Source organism: Mobula hypostoma, assembly GCF_963921235.1.
Source record: "Mobula hypostoma chromosome 16 unlocalized genomic scaffold, sMobHyp1.1 SUPER_16_unloc_1, whole genome shotgun sequence".
NCBI classification, from domain to species: Eukaryota; Metazoa; Chordata; class Chondrichthyes; order Myliobatiformes; family Myliobatidae; genus Mobula; species Mobula hypostoma.
In genome coordinates, this window is record NW_026948149.1 from 95,038 (window position 1) to 117,500 (window position 22,463).

Genomic DNA, 22,463 nt, shown 5'->3' on the forward strand with positions numbered 1-22,463 from the left:
ATTCCATTCTCGGCAAATGAACAAAAGCAAAAGTACCTTTGCATCTCTCACCTTAAATGCACGCTGTCTCGTATTCCCTGGAAAATGAGACCACCTGTCTATCTCTGCCACTCTTCTATAAATGATCTGTTCCTCAGCATCTCTGTTGCACCCCAACAGATTGATTTGCTGCTATTCCTGGTTAGCATTTACTCCCCCTCCTCTTTTACCCCCCCCATCCTTTTTGAAACATCTGAACCCCAGAGCATCCAGTAGTCATTCCTTGAGACAGCCAAGTCTCTGTAATGGCCACAATGTTATAGTTTCCTGTTTTAAGTTCATCACCTTGATACGCCGTGCATTAAAATAGTCACACTTCAACCCATTCCATTCATTGCAATTTTGCCATTTCAACCACCTATCCTTCTTCGCTGTCTCTTACCAGGTGCATCTGCCTGTATGCCAACTGCCCCATCCTCTGACCTATCACCCTGTTTCCAACCCTTCTCCACCCCTGCCAAGCTAATTTAAACCCTCCCCAATAAACCTGCCCGAAAGGATATTGGTCCACCTTAAATTCAGGCTAACCTGCAGGTCATACCTTCCCTAGAAGGGATCCTAAAGATCCAAATATCTGAAACCCTGCCTCCTGAACCAATTCCTCAGCCACACATTCATCTGCCAAATCATCTTATTCTTACCCTCACTCTTGACGTCCTGCTCTACAGCTTTCTACCTAGCTCCCGATATTCTCTCTTCAGGACTCCATCCCCTTTTTCTACCTAAGTCATTGGTACTAAAATGCACTATTACTTCTGCCTGGTCACCCTCTAGAACGAGGGTTAGCATTCTGGGGTCCATAGACTTCTCTGTAAATGATAAAGGTCCATGCATTAGAATGGTGTGGACTTGATCTTAGTCATACCTGACTACGGCATCTGGGAAGCAGCATGTCATTCAGAAGTCTCTTGCACATCTAGAGAATCTCCTCTCAGCTCCCCTATCACCAAAGCACTCCTCTTCCCCCCCTTCCCCTTCTGAGCCACATAACGCCAGAGACCTGGTTGTTGCGGCTTCACCTTGTAGATTGTTTCCACGCCCCCCCCCCCCAACAGTATCCAACGGGGTACACCTGTTATTGAGAGTGTCAGCCTGTTCCTTTCCAGCTCCTGACAGACACTTAGCTATCTGCCTTCTGCAACTTAGGGCGATTATTTCCTTGTAGCACTTGTTCTCCCGTACGAGCTTTAGGTAACCCAGCTGCAGTTCCTTAATGGGACTGCAAGGAGCTGCAGTTGGATGTCCTTCATACGGATGTAGTTATCAGGGAGACTGGAAGTCTCCCAGAACTCCTTCATCTGACAGGAAGAACATTCTACTGACCCTAGATTCATTCTTATAGCGAGGTGCTAAGAGGCAAAAAAGAAATTTCCTGGAAACTAACCTTAGCCTTTGCCCCTCCTTGCCAAAACCTCAGGCTCCCCGCTGTAACACTGGCCTACTCGCACAATAACTGCTCCCACTCACTTAAACCTCACTTATTTTTATAGTCCTTTGCCTAGTGCCTAATAAACTGCAATATCAAGCCCACTGAAAATTTTTGAAAGGCTCCGCTTGCTATTTAAATCTCACACTCACTCATCTCAAATAAGTGACTGCTTGTGATATCTCAAGCTGACCAAAAGCTTTCAAAAGGCCTTCTTTTAAGAAGCCTAATTTTATATTGACCTTTGATTGCTGTTGCATTTTGGACCTCTCACTTTGGTTATGTTTTAAGTGCTACTCACAAAAATTACATGCAGTCTTCAAAATATTATTACTGGAAATCCTTATTCAATTGTTCTTTGCTAAAATCTGTCTAGATTTTGGCCTTGGTCTTGGGATCATATATGATCAGACTACATTTGCACTTGATGATTTTGAGTTGAATGAAGTGATTCCATGCTGCTTAGTAAAGTATTTGTTCTGAACCATAAGTTCAGAAGCATGGCCAATGTAACTTTAGACAAAAATCCTTGACCACTACAAATCTGATGTGTCTGTGGAAGGTATTAAAACCATGTAATGAAATCTACCCAGGGAATTGTATGTGAGCGTCAGGTTCAGTTGCTTTTACTAGAATGAGACGTCTATTGTTCTCAGGATAGAAAGGATTAAAAGGAGATTGAATATGAATTCAAAGTTATTAAGAGTTTTGATGGCAGAAGTGATGAGAAACTAGTTAACCGGGATATATCACAAGTGGTGACTTAAGATAATTGTCGAGAGAACTGAAGGGGAGATGAGGTATTTTTAAACATAACCAGTTTATATTGTTAGCAATGAGTTGTCTAATAGAGTAATGGGAGCAAACTTAAAGAGGAGATATATCTGAATAGGAAAGTTTGCAGTGCCATGGAGGAGGGGCTAAGCAGTGGGGCTGAATGGATAACTGATTGAAAAGGAATTCCTGAAGCCTCTATAAAATTGAATGTTATCCACATGGACTCTAATTCCCTCAGATAAATATTTCAAAATTAGTAGATTTTAAATGTTGCATATTTTTTCCTGAATGTTATGATACTTTAGTGATAAAATAGAGTAATCTAGGGCTTCCTGAAAGTGGCTTTGCAGATTCACAGGGTGAACACATATGACGTGCTTGCCCTTATGATTCAAGACATTGAGTTCACGAGTCAGCAACTTATATTGCAACTTTAAAACTCCAACGAGGCTGTATCTGAAGCATGTCAGTCAGACCTGTTGTTTTATAGGAGTAACACAGAAGCTTTGGAGAGGTTACAAAACTTCCTGTTTTTTTTTCCAAGCGATGAAGCTACTGGGAAGTATTTATAGTAGTACATTCTTTTGTGAGTCATTTACATATTTTCATAAACACAAAGGTCCCAGCACAGATCACTGTGTTACTCAGACTGAAACATACAGTATTTCCAGTCAGAGAACTACCCATGTACCATTATTCTCTGCCTCCTCTCACCAAACCAATTTTCAATGCATTTCACCAGCATGCCTTATGCTGTAACTACCTGGACTAGCCTACCAGAGGAACCTTGTCAAAATCCTTACTAGTCAACTATTGACCAATCTCTAATTACGCCACCAGTTCATCCACCTTATTCCAAATGCTACATGCATTTAAATACAGCACCTTCACCCTTTAGAATTTTGCCTCTGTGGTACAATTTAACTCATTGCACTGTCTGCATATGCACCCAATCATTGGCTTGTCTTTCATTACATTCATGTTACACCCATCATCTACTTGTAAACCTCAACCTCAGCTCTATCATACTGGTTCCCAATCATGTTCAATCTGTCTTGGTCACTCAATATTAACATGATATTAGCAGGCACCATCTTTTTGGTCCAATATTCACTTCTGGAGCATCTGGATAGTAAAGACATCTATGTTAGACTGTTGTTTATTCACTCGAGTTTCACCTTTAATATCATAATTTCAAACAAACTGATCTCCAAACTCCAATACCTAGGGCTTAGTACTTGACTCTGCAGCTGATCCTTGACTTCTTGATCAATAGACTGCAATCATAAGGCTAGGCCCCAACACCTCTGCCTGATTCTCCTCAGCACTGGTACCCCACTAGACTGAGTTCTCAGCTTCCTGCATGGCATCATTTTGCTGTTACTCCATCTACAGGTTTAGAGATGATACCACTGTAGTGAGCCACATCTCAAATAATAAACAGAAAGCCAGGCAAAGGTGAGTCAATAGATGTTTATAGAATTTCAGAAGGCCTTTGACATACTGCACTCATAAGGCTGCTAATGAAGGTAAAAGCGTATGGTATTACAGGAAAAATGCTAGCAGCGATAGAAGATTGGCTGACTGGCAGGAGGCAGAGTGGGAATAAAGGGGAACGTTTCTGGTTGGCTGCGGACGACAAGTGGTGTTCTGCAGGGGTTGGTGTCAGGACCTTTTCTTTTTCATGTTATATGTCAGTGATCTGGATGATGGAATTGATGGCCTTGTGGACAAGTTTGTGGATGATACGAAGATAGGTGGAAGTCCAGGTAGTTTTGAGGATGCAGGGAATCTGCAGAAGGACTTAGGCAGTGTAGAAGAATGGGAAAAGAAGTGGTAAATGGAATATAGTGTAGGTAAAATCATTGGACAAAGCCAGCGTGGATTTGTGAAAGGAAAATCATGTCTGACGAATCTCATAGAATTTTTTGAGGATGTAAGTAGTAGAGTGGATAGGGGAGAACCAGTGGATGTGGTACATTTGGATTTTCAAAAGGCTTTTGACAAGGTCCCACACAGGAGATTAGTGTGCAAACTTAAAGCACACAGTATTGGGGGTAAGGTATTGGTGTGGGTGGAGAATTGGTTGGCAGACAGGAAGCAAAGAGTGGGAATAAATGGGACCTTTTCAGAATGGCAGGCAATGACTAGTGGGGTACCGCAAGGCTCAGTGCTGGGACCCCAGTTGTTTACAATATATATTAATGACTTAGATGAGGGAATTAAATGCAGCATCTCAAGGTTGCAGACGACACGAAGCTGGGCGCCAGTGTTAGCTGTGAGGAGGATGCAGGGTGACTTGGATAGGTTAGGTGAGTGGGCAAATTCATGGCAGATGCAATTTAATGTGGATAAATGTGAGGTTATCCACTTTGGTGACAAAAACAGGAAAACAGATTATTATCTGAATGGTGGCCGATTAGGAAAAGGGGAGGTGCAACGAGGCCTGGGTGTCATTATACACCAGTCATTGAAAGTGGGCATGCAGGTACAGCAGGTGGTGAAAAAGGCGAATGGTATGCTGGCATTCATAGCAAGAGGATTCGAGTACAGGAGCAGGGAGGTACTACTGTAGTTGTACAAGGCCTTGGTGAGACCACACCTGGAGTATTGTGTGCAGTTTTGGTCCCCTAGTCTGAGGAAAGACATCCTTGCCATAGAGGGAGTACAAAAAAGGTTCACCAGATTGATCCCTGGGATGGCAGGACTTTCATATGATGAAAGACTGGATCGGCTAGGCTTATACTCATTGGAATTTAGAAGATTGAGGGGAGATCTTATTGAAACGTATAAAATCCTAAAGTGATTGGATAGGCTAGATGCAGGAAGATTGTTCCTGATGTTGGGGAAGTCCAGAACGAGGGGCCACAGTTTGAGGATAAAGGGGAAGCCCTTTAGGACCGAGATGAGGAAAAACTTCTTCACACAGAGAGGGTTGAATCTGTGGAATTCTCTGCCACAGGAAACAGTTGAGGCCAGTTCATTGGCTATATTTAAGAGGGAGTTAGATATGGCCCTTGTGGCTAAAGGGATCAGGGGGTATGGAGGGAAGGCTGGTACAGGGTTCTGAGTTGGATGATCAGCCATGATCATACTGAATGGCGGTGCAGGCTCGAAGGGCCGAATGGCCTATTCCTGCACCTATTTTCTATGTTTCTATGTAATGCATGGTAATGCACTTGGTAGAAGGAATAAAGTAAGATTTTTCTAAATGGGGAGCAAATTCAGAAATCAGATCTGCAAAGGATCTTGTAAGTCCTTGTACAGGACCCCTTAAGATTATCTTGCAGGTTGAGTCAGTGGTCAAAGGCAAATGGAACGTTAACATTAATTTTGAGAGGACTAGAATATAAAAGCAAGGATGTAATACTGAGGCTTTATCAGGCATTGGTGTGGCTGCACTTGGAGCATTGTGAGAAGATTTGGGCCTCTTTTGCTGGCATTGGAGAGGGTCCAGAGGAGCTTCATGAGAATAATCATGGGAATAAAAGGGTTAATGTCGAAGGAGCATTCAATAGCTCCGGGCCTATCAAATTTGCTGGACTTTAGAAGAATGAGGGCGGGACCTCATTGAAATATTGAATGAGCTGGACAGATTGAACATGGAGAGAATGTTTCCAATCGTGGGGTGTCTAGGATCAGAAGGCACAGCCTCAGAATGCAAGGATGTCCTATAGAACAGAGATAAGCAGGATTTTTTTTTAGTCAGAGGCTGGTGAATCTGTGGAATTCATTGCCACAGACATCTGTGGGAGCCAGGTCATTGGGTATATTTAAAGCAGAGGTTTATACATTGTTTGATCACTATGGGTGTTAAAGGTTACATGGGGAGGGCAGGAGAATGGGGTTAAAAGGGATAATAAATCAGTCATGATAGAATGGCAGAGCAGATTCGATGGGCTGAATGGCCTAGTCTGCTCCTGTATTTTATAGTCTTGTCGTCTCAATAGGCTGTCCAGTTGCAGTCGTACTGCCGACATGGGCTGAGGAAGCTCAGCAGTAACTCTCTTCCTCAGGAGGTTAAAAGGCTTTGGCATATTCTATTTGATCCTCACCCAGTACTTGTCAATGTAGCAGGTAGATATTTGTCAACTGTTCTGCCTGTGACTACAAGAAACTGCAGGGAGTTGTGACTCTGCTCAGTACATCATAGAAACTAGTCTCCCCTCCATGGACTCTGCCTCAGTAAAGCAGTCAGCAGAGTCAAAGACGCCACCACCCTGGGCGTTCCGTCTTCTCCACAATCCCACTGGGCAGAGGATACAAAGACCACCATGTTCAAGGATTGTGTCTGTGCCAGTGTTATTAGACTATTGAATGGTTCTTGGTATGTTAAGGTGGACTCTGGACCTCACAGTCTACCTGGTTATGATTTTTCATCTTATCCCCTACTGCACTGCACTTTCACTGAACACATGAAACTTAGAAGCATAGAAACATAGAAAATAGGTGCAGGAGTAGGCCATTCGGCCCTTCGAGCCTGCACCGCTATTAAGTATGATGATCGCTGATCATCCAACTCAGAACCCTGTACCAGCCTTCCCTCCATACCCCCTGATCCCTTTAGCCACAAGGGCCATATCTAACTCCCTCTTAAATATAGCCAATGAACTGGCCTCAACTGTTTCCTGTGGCAGAGAATTCCACAGATTCACCACTCTCTGTGTGAAGAAGTTTTTCCTAATCTCGATCTTAAAAGGTTTCCCCTTTATCCTCAAACTGTGACCCCTCGTTCTGGACTTCCCCAACATCGGGAACAATCTTCCTGCATCTAGCCTGTCCAATCCCTTTAGGATTTTATATGTTTCAATAAGATCTCCCTTCAATCTTCTAAATTCCAACGAGTATAAGCCTAGTTCATCCAGTCTTTCTCCATATGAAAGTCCTGCCATCCCAGGAATCAATCTGGTGAACCTTCTTTGTACTCCCTCTACAGCAAGGATGTCTTTCCTCAGATTAGGGGACCAAAACTGCACACAATACTCCAGGTGTGGTCTCACCAAGGCCTTGTACAACTGCAGTAGAACCTCCCTGCTCCTGTACTCGAAGCCTCTCGCTATAAATGCCAGCATACCATTCGCCTTTTTCACCGCCTGCTGTACCTGCATGCCCACTTTCAATGACTGGTGTATAATGACACCCAGGTCTCATTGCACCTCCCCTTTTCCTAATCGGCCACCATTCACATAATAATCTGTTTTCCTGCTTTTGCCCACTCACCTAACCTATCCAAGTCACCCTGCATCCTCTTAGCATCCTCCTCACAGCTAACACTGCCGCCCAGCTTCGTGTCATCCGCAAACTTGGAGATGCTGCATTTAATTCCCTCATCTAAGTCATTAATATATATTGTAAACAACTGGGGTCCCAGCACTGAGCCTTGCGGTACCCCACTAGTTACCGCCTGCCATTCTGAAAAGGTCCTGTTTATTCCCACTCTTTGCTTCCTGTCTGCCAACCAATTCTCTATCCACATCAATACCTTATCCCAATACCGTGTGTTTTAAGTTTGCACACTAATCTCCTGTGTGGGACCTTGTCAAAAGCCTTTTGAAAATCCAAATATACCACATCCACTGGTTCTCCCCTATCCACTCTACTAGTTACATCCTCAAAAAATTCTATGAGATTCGTCAGACATCTTCCTGTGAATCATTCCTTTCACAAATCCATGCTGACTTTGTCCGATGATTTCACCGCTTTCCAAATGTGCTGTTATCACACCTTTGATAACTGACTCCAGCAGTTTCCCACCACCGACGTTAGGCTAACCGGTCTATAATTCCCCGGTTTCTCTCTCCCTCCTTTTTTAAAAAGTGGGGTTACATTAGCCACCCTCCAATCCTCAGGAACTAGTCCAGAATCTAAAGAGTTTTGAAAAATTATCACTAATGCATCCACTATTTCTTGAGCTACTTCCTTAAGCACTCTGGGATGCAGACCATCTGGCCCTGGGGATTTATCTGCCTTCAATCCCTTCAATTTACCTAACACCACTTCCCTACTAACATGTATTTCCCTCAGTTTCTCCATCTCACTGGACCCTCTATCCCCTACTGTCCCCTACTGACCCTTTTATTGGTTTACCTCAATGCACTGCTATAAGGAATTGATATGTATGAACAGTTTGCAAGATAAGATTTTCACTCTACTCTGGGATATGGGACAATAGCAAACCAATTCAGAGTGGATGGCTTGTTTCTGTGCTGTCTCTATGGCAGGGTAACTTTAACCACTCTCTCCACTGCAACCACAAAACAGCAGTAAAAAAAAAAGGCTGGTATGAAGGCGAGGGATAACACAAGAGAGTGGACACTGGCCGTAGTTGTTGGTGCACATCTAGTCCTCTGGTGCCAGTGGCCTCGAGCCACTCCTGAGCCGTGGACTCATTAATTGCAGAGACTGTAGTGTAAATACTAAGATCCAGCAATGATGTGTGAAATTTGAAATCATTAAAAACTCAGGCAGACGGCTGCACATTGACATACTAGTTGGGACCTTTGTACTTTTGTCATATCACTCCTTGTTTAAGAAGAGTTGAAAACAAAGGTTGTCGTTTGCGTGTTGTTACTGCAGGCTGCTATTGTCATCATAACACAGGAAAGGTGAATCTCTCCAGAGCAATGTTTCATGGGGTAGCATTTCAAGAAGAAACTGTTGCTGTTTTGTTAGAACCTGCAAGCAATTCATGCAAAATATAAGACATAGGAGCAGAACTACATCACTCGGCTCACTGAGTCTGTTCTGCCATTTCATCATCGCTGATTCATTATCCGTCTCAACCCCTTCTCTTGTCTTCTTCCCATAACCTTTGATGCCCTGACTAATCAAGGACCTATCAGCCTCAGCTTTAAATATACTGAATGGCTTGTCCTCCACAGCTGTCCGTGGCAATGAAAATGGCACTTTCCTACACAATATTCTGTCTGCTACATCTATGCAACACACATAAAAGTTGCTGGTGAACGCAGCAAGCCAGGCAGCATCTCTAGGAAGAGGTGCAGTTGACGTTTCAGGCCGAGACCCTTCGTCAGGACTACATCTATGCTTGTTTTCCCAATCTATGTCTATCTGCGGACTCCCTGCTTCCTCAAAACTACCTGTCCCTCCACTTAGCTAATTGTAGGCAAACTTAGGCACAAAGTAGTGAATTCCATCATCTAAATCACTGACATATAATCATTGTTATAACCGGGGGTGGCAGTGTGGATGAGCTCCCAATGCCAATTAAATGCTCCCAATGGTGTGCATCTCAAATTGCCACTGACAGCCAAGTCCAGCTCCACGTGTCCACGTGTGGCTTAGCTACTAAGTCTGGTTGAACCATTTCCACTGACAGGAGAAAGGGCAAAAGTGAGTTAGTGGTACCTTAAAGCCAGTCACTTCAGCAGATGGGTCATCAGAAAGACCGTTAGGTATCCTACAATCACATATCTTGAAGCATTTCACTGCCTTGACTACCACCCTGCCTACACTTGTTGTACCTTTGGCTCTGACTTCTTAAGCTTAAGTTCCACAATTTACTAAATGACTCCAAAAGACTCAGCACCTACCCCTGTTCTTGCCAAAGCCTGACCACTCTTAACACTGCCCACTCCCACAATGGCCACTCTGCTTAAATAAGAATCACTCCCGACAAAACTTGTAGTTCTGTGCAAAAGAGAACCAATTTCTAGGCTGTAGAGGATGACTGTGGCTTAATCTGTAGAAGGCAACCTCTTTCAAAAATCAGAACTAAAATGGTCATTAAATACATAGATAAAATCAACTGTTCCACTAAAAAGTGGTGATTCTAATTTGTATACTTTATCACCTTCATTATCTTTATCAGCTCCTAGAGGTAGATTACTGTACTTTTTGTTTTACAGGATTATTATGAAGATGCATATGAAAATATTCCAGTGTAAGTACATGCTACCATATAATTTTAGTAGTAAGTAACTTGGAGCATACGCACAAAAAAGGTTATTTCAAAGTTTTTACAAGTACTGCTTGTGGTCTTTCTCAGTGCATTCCTATAATTTATCAATTAAATCATTTTAATACTTTGCGTGACACTATAGTATGTTATCTGTTTAGTAATAAAGAACACTGTGGGGGGGGGTAGTGTCTGCTCCGTGATAAATCTGTGCATGTAATACCCTTTATGTTATTAAGATGTCAAGTTTAATGTAATAACCAGATGTTTTGTATTTGAATGTTCAAAAATTCCATGCTACAGTTATTTCACTTTTTACTTTTCGTATGAAACAAGCAACAGTTGAGGATTGGGTGGTTATATTTCATCAGGAGAGAAAAGAAGGAAGGCTATACTTTTAGACTGGCAAAATCAGATGTCTCACAATGATTTACAATTGATGAAATTCTTTTCAAGTCTAGCCATTATTATAGGAAATGTAGAAAATTGTTTTTCTTGGACTAAGATCCACAATAAAGTATTAAATAATAATTAACTTTGGTATCGTAAATCCAAACAAACTTGTGTCCAAACTCCAAGACCTCGTACTTGGTATCTAGCTCTGCCACCAGTTCCGTGGCCAGATTCAGCTCTCGCCCCATTTACAAGGCCGCACTGGGTTGGATCTCAAATAGTGAGGAGTCGGCATACAGAAAGATAGAAAACCTAGTTATGTGGTGTGAGGTCAAACACTTCCCCCTCAATTCAGCAAAACTAAAGACAGGATCATTGACTTCAGGAAGGAGGGTGGAGTACGTGATCCTATCTACAAACCCCATTTCCAGAAAAGTTCGGATATTTTCCAAAATGCAATAAAAACAAAAATCTGTGATATGTTAATTCACGTGAACCTTTATTTAACTGACAAAAGTACAAAGAAAAGATCTTCAATAGTTTTACTGACCAACTTAATTGTATTTTGTAAACATACACAAATTTAGAATTTGATGGCTGCAACACACTCAACAAAAGTTGGGACAGAGGCATGTTTACCATTGTGTTACATCACCTTTCCTTTTAATAACACTGTTTAATCATTTTGGAACTGAGGATACTAATTGTAGTAGATTTGCAATTGGAAATTTTGTCCATTCTTGCTTGATATAAGACTTCAGCTCCTCGACAGTCCGTGATCTCCGTTGTCTAATTCTCCTCTTCATGATGCGCCATACATTTTCAATAGGAGATAGATCTGGACTGGCAGCAGGCCAGTCAAGCGCATGCACTCTGTTTCTACAAAGCCACGCTGTTGTAGCCCGTGCAGAATGTGGTCTGGCATTGTCCTGCTGAAATAAGCATGGACGTCCCGGGAAGAGACGTCACCTTGATGGCAACATATGTCTCTCTAAAATCCTAATATACGCCTCAGAGTCAATGGTACCTTCACATACATGCAACTCACCCATGCCGTGGGCACTGATGCACCCCCATACCATCACAGATGCTGGCTTTTGCACCTTTCGCTGATAACAATCTGGATGGTCGTTTTCATCTTCGGCACGGAGAACTGGACGCCCGTTTTTTCCGAAAACTAGCTGAAATATGGACTCATCTGACCACAGCACACGGTTCCATAGTCTTTCAGTCCATCTGAGATGAGCTCGGGCCCAGAGAACTCACCGGCATTTCTGCATAGTGTTCATGTATGGCTTCCTCCTTGCATAATACAGTTTCAAGTTGCATTTCTGGATGCAGGGACGGACTGTGTTGAGTGACAATGGTTTTCCGAAGTACTCCCGAGCCCAGGTGGCTATAATTGTCACAGTAGCATGACGGTTTCTTAGGCAGTGCCGCCTGAGGGCTTGAAGATCACGCGCATTCAACAGTGGTTTCCGACTTTGCCGTTTACGCACTGAGATGTCTCTGAATTCTCTGAATCTTTTCACAATATTATGTACTGTAGATGTTGAAAGACCTAAATTCTCTGCAATCTTGCGTTGAGAAATATTCCTTTTGAACTGACTAACAATTCTCTCACGAATTCTGGCACAAAGGGGTGAGCCACGACCCATCCTTGCTTGCAAAGACTGAGCCTTTGATGGACGCTACTTTTATACCCAGTCATGATACCTCACCTGCTACCAATTAGCCTGCTTAATGTGGAGTCTTCCAAACCGGTGTTATTTGAATATTCTGTGCACTTTTCAATCTTATTTTAACTCTGTCCCAACTTTTGTTGAGTGTGTTGCAGCCATCGAATTCTAAATTTGTGTATATTTACAAAATACAATTAAGTTGGTCAGTAAAACTATTGAAAATCTTTTCTTTGTACTTTTGTCAGTTAAATAAAGGTTCACATGAATTAACGTATCACAGATGTTTGTTTTTATTGCATTTTGGAAAATATCCCAACATTTCTGGAAATGGGGTTTGTATATCAGTGGTGCTGAGGTAGAGATGGGTGAGAGTTTCATGTTCTTTGGTGTAAGTATCACAAATAACTTGGTCAAGAGAGCACATTCGTGTCTTTACTTCCTCAAAATGCCAGTGTGTCCCAATGGCTCTGATCAATTTCTAGACATTCACCATAGAGAGCATCCTATCCAGCCGCATTGTTGTTTGGTATGGCTGTTGGTCTACTCAAGGCCGCCAGAAATTGCAGAGAGTTGTGGACACTTCCTGCTGGACAGAGTCAGAGTTAGAGTGGGGAACTGAGGCTTTGGCTCAAGAGGCTCAGCAAGGAGAGGTAGAAGCTAGGCTGAGCTTTATCTTCCTTTGAATCTTCTCTTCCTTTATTTAGAAGTGTTTATCTAGAGTAGTGAGAATGGATTCCAGAGCAGTGGTGTGGGTCTTGCAAGATGTGGAAGCTCTGGGAGTCCTCGAATCTCCATGATTGAAAAATCTGTGAAAAGTGCATCTGTGTGCTGTTCCTTATGGACTGTGTTAGGGAACTGGAGCTAGCTCATCTGGGTGACATTCAGGAGCTATGGGACGTTAGTCGCCCAAAGCTGCAGCAGGCAGGTAGCTAGGTGAAAGGGAATAGGCAGAGAACCCCTGTAGCCATTCCCCTCAACAGAACAACAGGAATTCTGCAGATGCTGGAAATTCAAGCAACACACATCAAAGTTGCTGGTGAACGCAGCAGGCCAGGCAGCATCTCTAGGAAGAGGTACAGTCGACTGAAGTTAGTCCTGACGAAGGGTCTCGGCCTGAAACGTCGACTGTACCTCTTCCTAGAGATGCTGCCTGGCCTGCTGTGTTCACCAGCAACTTTGATGTGTGTCCCCTCAACAGAAGGTATACCACTTTGGATACTGTTGTGTGTGCGTGTGTGTTGTCAGGAGAAAGCTGCAGTGACCAGGCATTGAGTCTGGATCTATGGCTAGGAAGGGAAGAGTGGGGGAAGAAGAGGAGAGCATAGGGGATTCAAAAGTTAGGGAAACAAGAGATTTTGTGGGCATGAAAGAGGCTCTCACATAGCATGTTGTCTCCCAGTTGCCAGGGTTAGGGTTTGGGTTTGGGTCCACAGTATTTTTAAGAGAGAGGCTGAGCAGCCAGATCTCGTTGTTCGTATCGATAACAATGACATGGGTAGGAAAAGGGAGGAGGTCCTGAAGAGAGAATGCAGGGAGCTTGGCAGGAAGCAGAAAAGCAGGAACTCAAGGCCAATCATCTCTGTATTGCTACTTATGTCACGCAACAGTGAGGGTAAGATTAGAATGATAAAGGCAGTTAGTTACTTACCTGAAAGTATTCTACGAGCTCCCCTGGTAGCAACTGCAATAGAGTCACTGAGGAGCAGATCAGGATGCGGATTTTGGAAGGGTTGTTGTCATGGACTACTTTGACATTCCTAATATTGACTGGCACCTCTTTACCGCAAAAGATTTTGGATCGAGTGGAATTTGTTACATGTGACCGGGAAGGATTTGTGACACAATATATACACATGTCAACTTGAGGAGAGGCCATACCGGATCTGGTATAAGGCAATGGAGCTGATTAGGTGATAGATCTCTGGGAGGTGAGCATTTCAGAGACAGTGACCACAATTACTTGATCTTTACCATAGCCTTGGACAGGAATAGGAGCAGATGGTATGTAACTGGGGGAGGGGAAATTATGGTGCTATTAGTGCTATTTGGCTGGCTGCTGGTGTAGTGGCATCAGCACTGGACTTTGAGGTGAATGGTTCCGAGTTCAAATCTGCCCAGCTCTTTGTATGTTTTCAATCTGTAGTAGGTTGAGCATCAAGCTCGCAACTCAGCCTCATAAAAAACAGACAAATGCTAAAGAAACGGCAAAGTTGCCACCTGATGCGTCATCAGGTTCACCAGATTGATTCCTGGGATGGCAGGACTTTCATATGATGAAAGACTGGATGAACTGGGCTTATACTCGTTGGAATTTAGAAGATTGAGGGGGGATCTTATTGAAACGTATAAAATCCTAAAGGGATTGGACAGGCTAGATGCAGGAAGATTGTTCCCGATGTTGGGGAAGTCCAGAACGAGGGGTCACAGTTTGAGGATAAAGGGGAAGCCTTTTAGGACCGAGATTAGGAAAAACTTCTTCACACAGAGAGGGTTGAATCTGTGGAATTCTCTGCCACAGGAAACAGTTGAGGCCAGTTCATTGGCTATATTTAAGAGGGAGTTAGATATGGCCCTTGTGGCTAAAGGGATCGGGGGTATGGAGGGAAGGCTGGTACAGGGTTCTGAGTTGGATGATCAGCCATGATCATACTGAATGGCGGTGCAGGCTCGAAGGGCCGAATGGCCTACTCCTGCACCTATTTTCTATGTTTCTATGTTTCTATAAGGTGCGGAAAGGAACAACAAATTAGTGCTATGAAGCAGGAACTTGGGAGTGTAAATTAGGAAATGAACACTATAATGTGGAGGTTGTTTATGGAGCGTGAGGTTCCAGATAAGTTTCTGCCGTTGAAGCAGGGAAACAATAATTGGTAAAGGTGACGTTGATGAGATGAGGAACATCTAGTCAAGAGGAAGAAAGGGCCGTACTTAAGGCTTAGGAAGGAAGGGTCAAACAGGACTCTAGAGAGTTACAAGGTAGCCCGGAAGAAGCTTAAGAATTGACTTATGAGAACTAGAAGAGGACATAAGCAGGCTTTGGTGAGTAGGATGAGGAAAATCGTAAGGTGTTCTACATGGATGTGAAGAACAGGAGGATGTCTATAGTGTGGGTATGACCAGTCATGGATAGAAGAGGAAGGATTTCCCTGGAGTTAGCGGAGGTAGGGGGGAGGTCCTTTCACCGGTGAAAGGCATCGTGAATCATTGTGAGGACAGCATAAACAAGCTGATATGTTGACTTGTTGAAATTAGGGAAGAGGATGTGCTCGAATTTTGGAAAAACAGAATAGATAAATCCCTGGGGCCAGACAGGATATACTTCAGGTTACTGCAGAAAGCAAGAGAAGAGATTGCTGTGCCTCTGGTGATAATCTTTGCATCCTCACTGATGACAGGAGTACTAGCAGTGCTGGACAAATTATTAGAGAGGATTCTTAAACATTTTGGAGAAGCTTGGTTTTGTGAAGAGCAGGTCATGAGCCTTTGAGGATGTGACAAAGCACATTGATGATACAGCAACGGATGTGGTATACAGTACAGAATGTGGATTTTAATTAGGAGTTTAATGAGGTTCCCCATGGTGGCTCATTCAGAGAGACGAGGCATGGGATCCAAGAAAACTCGGTTGCACATGAACTGGTGGTAGGTGGATTTTGTTCTGCCTGGAGGTTATTTTATCTTATTTTATTTAGAGATACAGCACAGAACAAACCCTTCTGATACAATGAGACTTGGTGCCCAGCAACCCGCTATTGAACACTAGCCCAATCACAGGACAATTTACAATGACCAGTTAACCTACTGATCGATATGTCTCAGGACTGTGGGAGGAAACTGGAGCACTGGGGGATACCCATACATGCACAGAAAGAGTGTACAACCTTCCTTACAGAAGACGCCGGAATTGAACTCCCCTCTCCAATGCTCTGAACTGTAAAAGCTTTGCACTGGCTGCTACGTTACCGTGGTGCCTCTGTATTGATGACCAGTGGTGTTCTGCAGGAATCGTTGTGATTTTTTTAAATTACTGAGATAAGGAAGTGGAAGGGTGGGTTAGTAAGTTTGCAGATGACATGAAGATTGGTGGTTGCTGTTGAGAGGTGCAGAGCTGGGCTGAGAGTGGCAGATGGAGTTCAATCTGGAAAAGTATGAAGTGATTCACTTTGGAATGTTGAACCTGAAGGCAGAGTGCAGGGTTAATAACAGGAGCCTTAACAGTGGAGGAATAGAGAAATCTTGAGGTCCACAGCCAGAGATGCCTCAAAGTTACCACTTAAGTTGATAGGATTATTAAGGCATATTATTTGAACTAGTAACACCAAGGAATGTAAATTTGCTGACCCTCTCAACTTCTGATCCTCCATTGAGAATTGGCTCATGGACCTCTGGTTTCCTCCTCCTGATCTTGCTGAAATCGAGTAAGAAATTATTGTTGAGGTACCACTCAGCCAGATTTTCAACCTCCCTCTTATTCATCACCACCTTTGTTTCACCCTATGACGCTAGTGTCAACAGCAAACTTGAATATGACATTGCAGCTGTGCTTAGCCCCACAGTCATAGGTGTAAAGTAGGAAGAGCAGAGGGCTAAGCACACAGGCTCGTGCTGCTCCTGTGCTGATGGAGGTTGTGGAGGAGATGTTGTTGCCAATCCGAACTGACTGGATCTGCAAGTGAGGACATCCAGGATCCAATTGCAAAAGGAGGCCATGGTGCCAAGGGCTTGAAGCTGATTGATTAGTTTTGAGGGGATGATAGTATTGAGTGCCAAGCTGTGGTAGATTAAAAAAACATTTTTACTGTACTGATGCTTCAGGATTGAGTGAGGAGCCAATGAGATGGCATTTGCTGTGGACCTGCTACTCCGGTCGGCAAATCTGAGTGGATCTACAAACGTTAAGTTGCTTCTCAGGTAGGAGTTAGTATGTTTCATCACCAACCTCCAAAATACTTCATCATTGTGGATGTAAGTACTACTGGACAATAATCACTGAGGCAGGTTCAAAGGTTCAAAGGTACAATATAATGTCAGAGAAATGTACGCAATATATATCCTGAAATGCTTTTTCTTCACAGCCATCCACGAAAACAGAGGAGTGCCCCAAGAATAAACAACAGTTAAATGTTAGAACCCCAAAGTCCCCCCAGCTCCCCTCCCTCCTGCACATTAGCGGCAGCAAACAACGATCCCCCCCCACCCCACCGGCAAAAATAAAGCGCACCTGCTACCAACACTCAAGTGTGAGCAAAGCAATAGCAAAGACACGGACTTGCAGTTACCCCAAAGACTACATTGTTCACCCGGTAATTCGACATGCTGCAGGCCCTCTCTCTCCTAGTAAGGGAAAAAAGAGGTGACTCCATTTTCCAACAAGTGGGGAGACCTAACAAACAAATCGCTGGTTTACGATGTTAAAAGTCCGTTACTTTGCTTTTTTCGAGCTCTGTGCCTGAAGATCGCAAGGATCCTGGGTCCCCAGGCCCACAGCAGATGTTCCGACTCCCCCAATGACACACAGGTCTCCTGTGGTGACACCGACCCCTGATCCGTCAGTCTCTAGTTCCTCGATCCCAGGCTTCTGAATCTGAGCTGAAATCTTAGGCCAAGCTTTTGGCATGCCGAATAGCGGCCGATTGTGGAACCCCGAGAGCGGTTCCCATTCCCACAAAGAACCATAGTCAGCAGGTCTTCAAAAGAACCCATAAAGGGAAAAATAGAGTTATTAAAGCTGGAAATAGAACTGTTTTTGAAGATGCAAGCAAAGAGTTGCCGTGTTCTTCTTGGGCACCGGTATAATTGAAGTCTGTTTGAAGCAGGTGGGTACCTCTGATTGCAGAAGCAAGAGGTTAAAGATCTCAGTGAACACTCCAGCCAGTTGATCAGCACAGGGACAGCTCTTTAGTACTTGGTCTGGGCTGAACGCTATTTGTGGGTTCATCCTCCTGAAGACTGGTCACATGTCGGCCTCAGAGACTGAAACCACAGGATTATTGTGGGCTGCAAGAGTTTGTATGGTTCTTCTGTGTTTTGATGGTGAAAGTGAGCATAGAAGGCATTGAGCTCTTCTGGAAGCAAAGCCCTATTGTTGCATAAGTCGCTTGGTATTACTTTATAAGAGGTGATAGCATTTAAGTTCTGTCACAACTGTTGGCATCCTTCGTTAATTCAAGTTTAGTTCGGAATTCCATATACAGGCTTTGTACTCTCAAAATACCACTTCTGAAGGCCTCCCACTTACCAACTACACCTTTGCCAGAAAACAACCTGTCCCAATCCCATGACAGATCCTTCCTGATACCATCAATTTCGGCCTTTCTCCAATTTAGAAATGCAACCCGAGGACTAGACCTATCCTCAAGATTCGAGCTTGTTTACTGTCATTTGTTTATTTATTTATTTAGTGATGCAGTGTAGAGTAGGCCCTTCTGGCCCTTCGAGCCACACCTCCCCCAACAAAACTGATTAATTCTAACGTAATAAGTGTAAATGGTAAATTGCATTGTAAATGTGAGGTGTGAGGTGGAGTTATGTTGGAGGAGAAGTGGTCAGAGCGAGGTTGAGGCAAGTCATAGCGTGCAGAGTGGAGAAAAGTCAGGGCAGAGGAACTTTGAGGCTTATCCGCCTAAACTGGGATCATAGTTGGATCAATCTATGTGCAGGGCCGATTTGGAGTGGATGAGTATGTGGTGGCGGGGTCCAGGCCCAGAGCGTATCAAAATGACAGGGCCAGGGTCCTATGACGGGTAACGTCCCAATGTTTGGACAATTTAAACAGCTGGCTGGATGGAGTGAAAAGGTCGAGTGTTGGGACAGGTGCAAAAATGGGTCTATCTATCAATTGCAAAAAGACGATGTATGGTGATATCCAAAAAGAAGGAGAATCATATCTGCAGGCTGGGAATAAATGGGGAAGACATAAAACAAGTACAGAACTTTTGCTACTTAGGAAGCTGGGTGAGATCAGATGGCAGGTGCGACATGGACATCAAAAGAAGAATAGGGATGGCAAAAGACACCTTTACGAGAATGAAGAGTATACTGACCAGTACTAAACTAGGCATGAAAACCCACCTCAGAGTGCTGAAACGTTACGTTTATCCAGTTATGTTATATGGCTCAGAATGTTGGACAATATCTAGTAACATGAGGAAACAAATTGTAGCAGCAAAGATGTGGTTTTTGGGGAGGATGTAAAGAATATCATGGACGAAACGAATATCTAACGAGGATATCATGAACAGAGCAAACACAAAAAGAGGAATAATGTATGAGATCATGAAAAGGCAACGCAACTTCATAGGACGTGATTAGGAAAGAGGAATTAGAATGCACGGCAATTATGGGAAAGATTGAAGGGAAGAAAGCAAGAGGAAGACAAAGACAAATGATGATGGAGACAGCAGCCAGAGAACTGGAAATGAATACCAGTGAATTGGTCCACTTGACCTGAAACAGGAGTGTGTGGGCCTTGGCAATCAAAGCTCAAACTGGGCACGGCACCTGATGATGATGTTGGGACAGGATGAAAAGGCAGTGTCGGGGCAGCAAGTGAGGGTCAGACTGGTTCTGGTTGCTACTCCGTGATGTTTACTTCGCCCTCTGGTGCTGAGGCTGAGGCTGTGGGCCTACTCTGGCTGCTCCGGGCTTTGTGTCGGTGAGGTTTACGACAATTTACCATGCTGTGTGATGAACTGTGGTTGTGTCCGGGCTTTGTGTCGGTGAGGTTTACGACAATTTACCATGCTGTGTGATGAACTGTGGTTGTGTCTGGGCTTTGTGTCGGTGAGGTTTACGACAATTTACCATGCTGTATGATGAACTGAGGCCGTGTCTGGGCCTGAGGCTGTGGACCTACTCTGGCTGCTCCGGGCTTTGTGTCGGTGAGGTTTACGACAATTTACCATGCTGTGTGATGAACTGTGGTTGTGTCTGGGCTTTGTGTCAGTGAGGTTTACGACAATTTACCATGCTGTGTGATGAACTGTCGTTGTGTCCGGACTTTGTGTCGGTGAGGTTTACGACAATTTACCATGCTGTGTGATGAACTGTGGTTGTGTCTGGGCTTTGTGTCGGTGAGGTTTACGACAATTTACCATGCTGTGTGATGAACTGAGGCTGTGTCTGGGCCTGAGGCTGTGGGCCTACTCTGGCTGCTCCGGGCTTTGTGTCGGTGAGGTTTACGACAATTTACCATGCTGTGTGATGAACTGTCGTTGTGTCCGGGCTTTGTGTCGGTGAGGTTTACGACAATTTACCATGCTGTGTGATGAACTGAGGCCGTGTCCGGGCTTTGTGTCGGTGAGGTTTACGACAATTTACCATGCTGTGTGATGAACTGAGGCCGTGTCCGGGCTTTGTGTCGGTGAGGTTTACGACAATTTACCATGCTGTGTGATGAACTGTGGTTGTGTCTGGGCTTTGTGTCGGTGAGGTTTACGACAATTTACCATGCTGTGTGATGAACTGAGGCTGTGTCTGGGCCTGAGGCTGTGGGCCTACTCTGGCTGCTCCGGGCTTTGTGTCGGTGAGGTTTACGACAATTTACCATGCTGTGTGATGAACTGAGGCTGTGTCTGGGCCTGAGGCTGTGGGCCTACTCTGGCTGCTCCGGGCTTTGTGTCGGTGAGGTTTACGACAATTTACCATGCTGTATGATGAACTGAGGCTGTGTCCGGGCTTTGTGTCGGTGAGGTTTATGACAATTTACCATGCTGTATGATGAACTGAGGCCGTGTCCGGGCTTTGTGTCGGTGAGGTTTATGACAATTTACCATGCTGTGTGATGAACTTAGGCTGTGTCCGGGCCTGAGGCTGTGGACCTACTCTGGCTGCTCCGGGCTTTGTGTCGGTGAGGTTTACGACAATTTACCATGCTGTGTGATGAACTGAGGCCGTGTCCGGGCTTTGTGTCGGTGAGGTTTACGACAATTTACCATGCTGTGTGATGAACTGAGGCTGTGTCCGGGCCTGAGGCTGTGGACCTACTCTGGCTGCTCTGGGCTTTGTGTCGGTGAGGTTTACAACAATTTACCATGCTGTATGATGAACTGAGGCCGTGTCCGGGCTTTGTGTCGGTGAGGTTTACGATAATTTACCATGCTGTGTGATGAACTGTGGTTGTGTCCGGGCTTTGTGTCGGTGAGGTTTACGACAATTTACCATGCTGTGTGATGAACTGAGGCCGTGTCTGGGCCTGAGGCTGTGGACCTACTCTGGCTGCTCCGGGCTTTGTGTCGGTGAGGTTTACGACAATTTACCATGCTGTATGATGAACTGTGGTTGTGTCCGGGCTTTGTGTCGGTGAGGTTTACGACAATTTACCATGCTGTGTGATGAACTGTGGTTGTGTCTGGGCTTTGTGTCCATGAGGTTTACGACAATTTACCATGCGGTATGATGAACTGTGGTTGTGTCCGGGCTTTGTGTCGGTGAGGTTTACGACAATTTACCATGCTGTGTGATGAACTGTGGTTGTGTCTGGGCTTTGTGTCGGTGAGGTTTATGACAATTTACCATGCTGTGTGATGAACTGTGGTTGTGTCTGGGCTTTGTGTCCATGAGGTTTACGACAATTTACCATGCGGTATGATGAACTGTGGTTGTGTCCGGGCTTTGTGTCGGTGAGGTTTATGACAATTTACCATGCTGTGTGATGAACTGAGGCTGTGTCTGGGCCTGAGGCTGTGGACCTACTCTGGCTGCTCCGGGCTTTGTGTCGGTGAGGTTTACAACAATTTACCATGCTGTGTGATGAACTGAGGCCGTGTCCGGGCTTTGTGTCGGTGAGGTTTACAACAATTTACCATGCTGTATGATGAACTGAGGCCGTGTCCGGGCTTTGTGTCGGTGAGGTTTACGACAATTTACCATGCTGTGTGATGAACTGAGGCCGTGTCTGGGCTTTGTGTCGGTGAGATTTACGACAATTTACCATGCTGTGTGATGAACTGAGGCCGTGTCTGGGCTTTGTGTCGGTGAGGTTTACGACAATTTACCATGCTGTGTGATGAACTGAGGCCGTGTCTGGGCTTTGTGTCGGTGAGGTTTACGACAATTTACCATGCTGTGTGATGAACTGAGGTCGTGTCCGGGCTTTGTGTTGGTGAGGTTTATGACAATTTACCATGCTGTATGATGAACTGAGGCCGTGTCTGGGCTTTGTGTCGGTGAGGTTTACGACAATTTACCATGCTGTGTGATGAACTGAGGCCGTGTCTGGGCTTTGTGT

At 44.4% G+C, this 22,463-nt stretch overlaps 1 protein-coding gene across 2 annotated transcripts in view; it reads left to right on the forward strand.

The window, feature by feature from the left end:
* Positions 1-22,463, forward strand: part of LOC134341292 (tetratricopeptide repeat protein 39B-like) — a 217,314-nt gene that overhangs the window by 22,286 nt on the left and 172,565 nt on the right. Inside the window, exon 2 of one of the 2 annotated variants that reach the window (XM_063039166.1) lies at positions 10,111-10,145. In XM_063039166.1, coding sequence (XP_062895236.1) covers positions 10,111-10,145 — 35 coding nt within the window. Of the gene's footprint in view, positions 1-10,110; positions 10,146-16,081; positions 17,147-22,463 lie in introns of those variants that run through there. The other variant, XM_063039165.1, reaches the window with a different exon arrangement.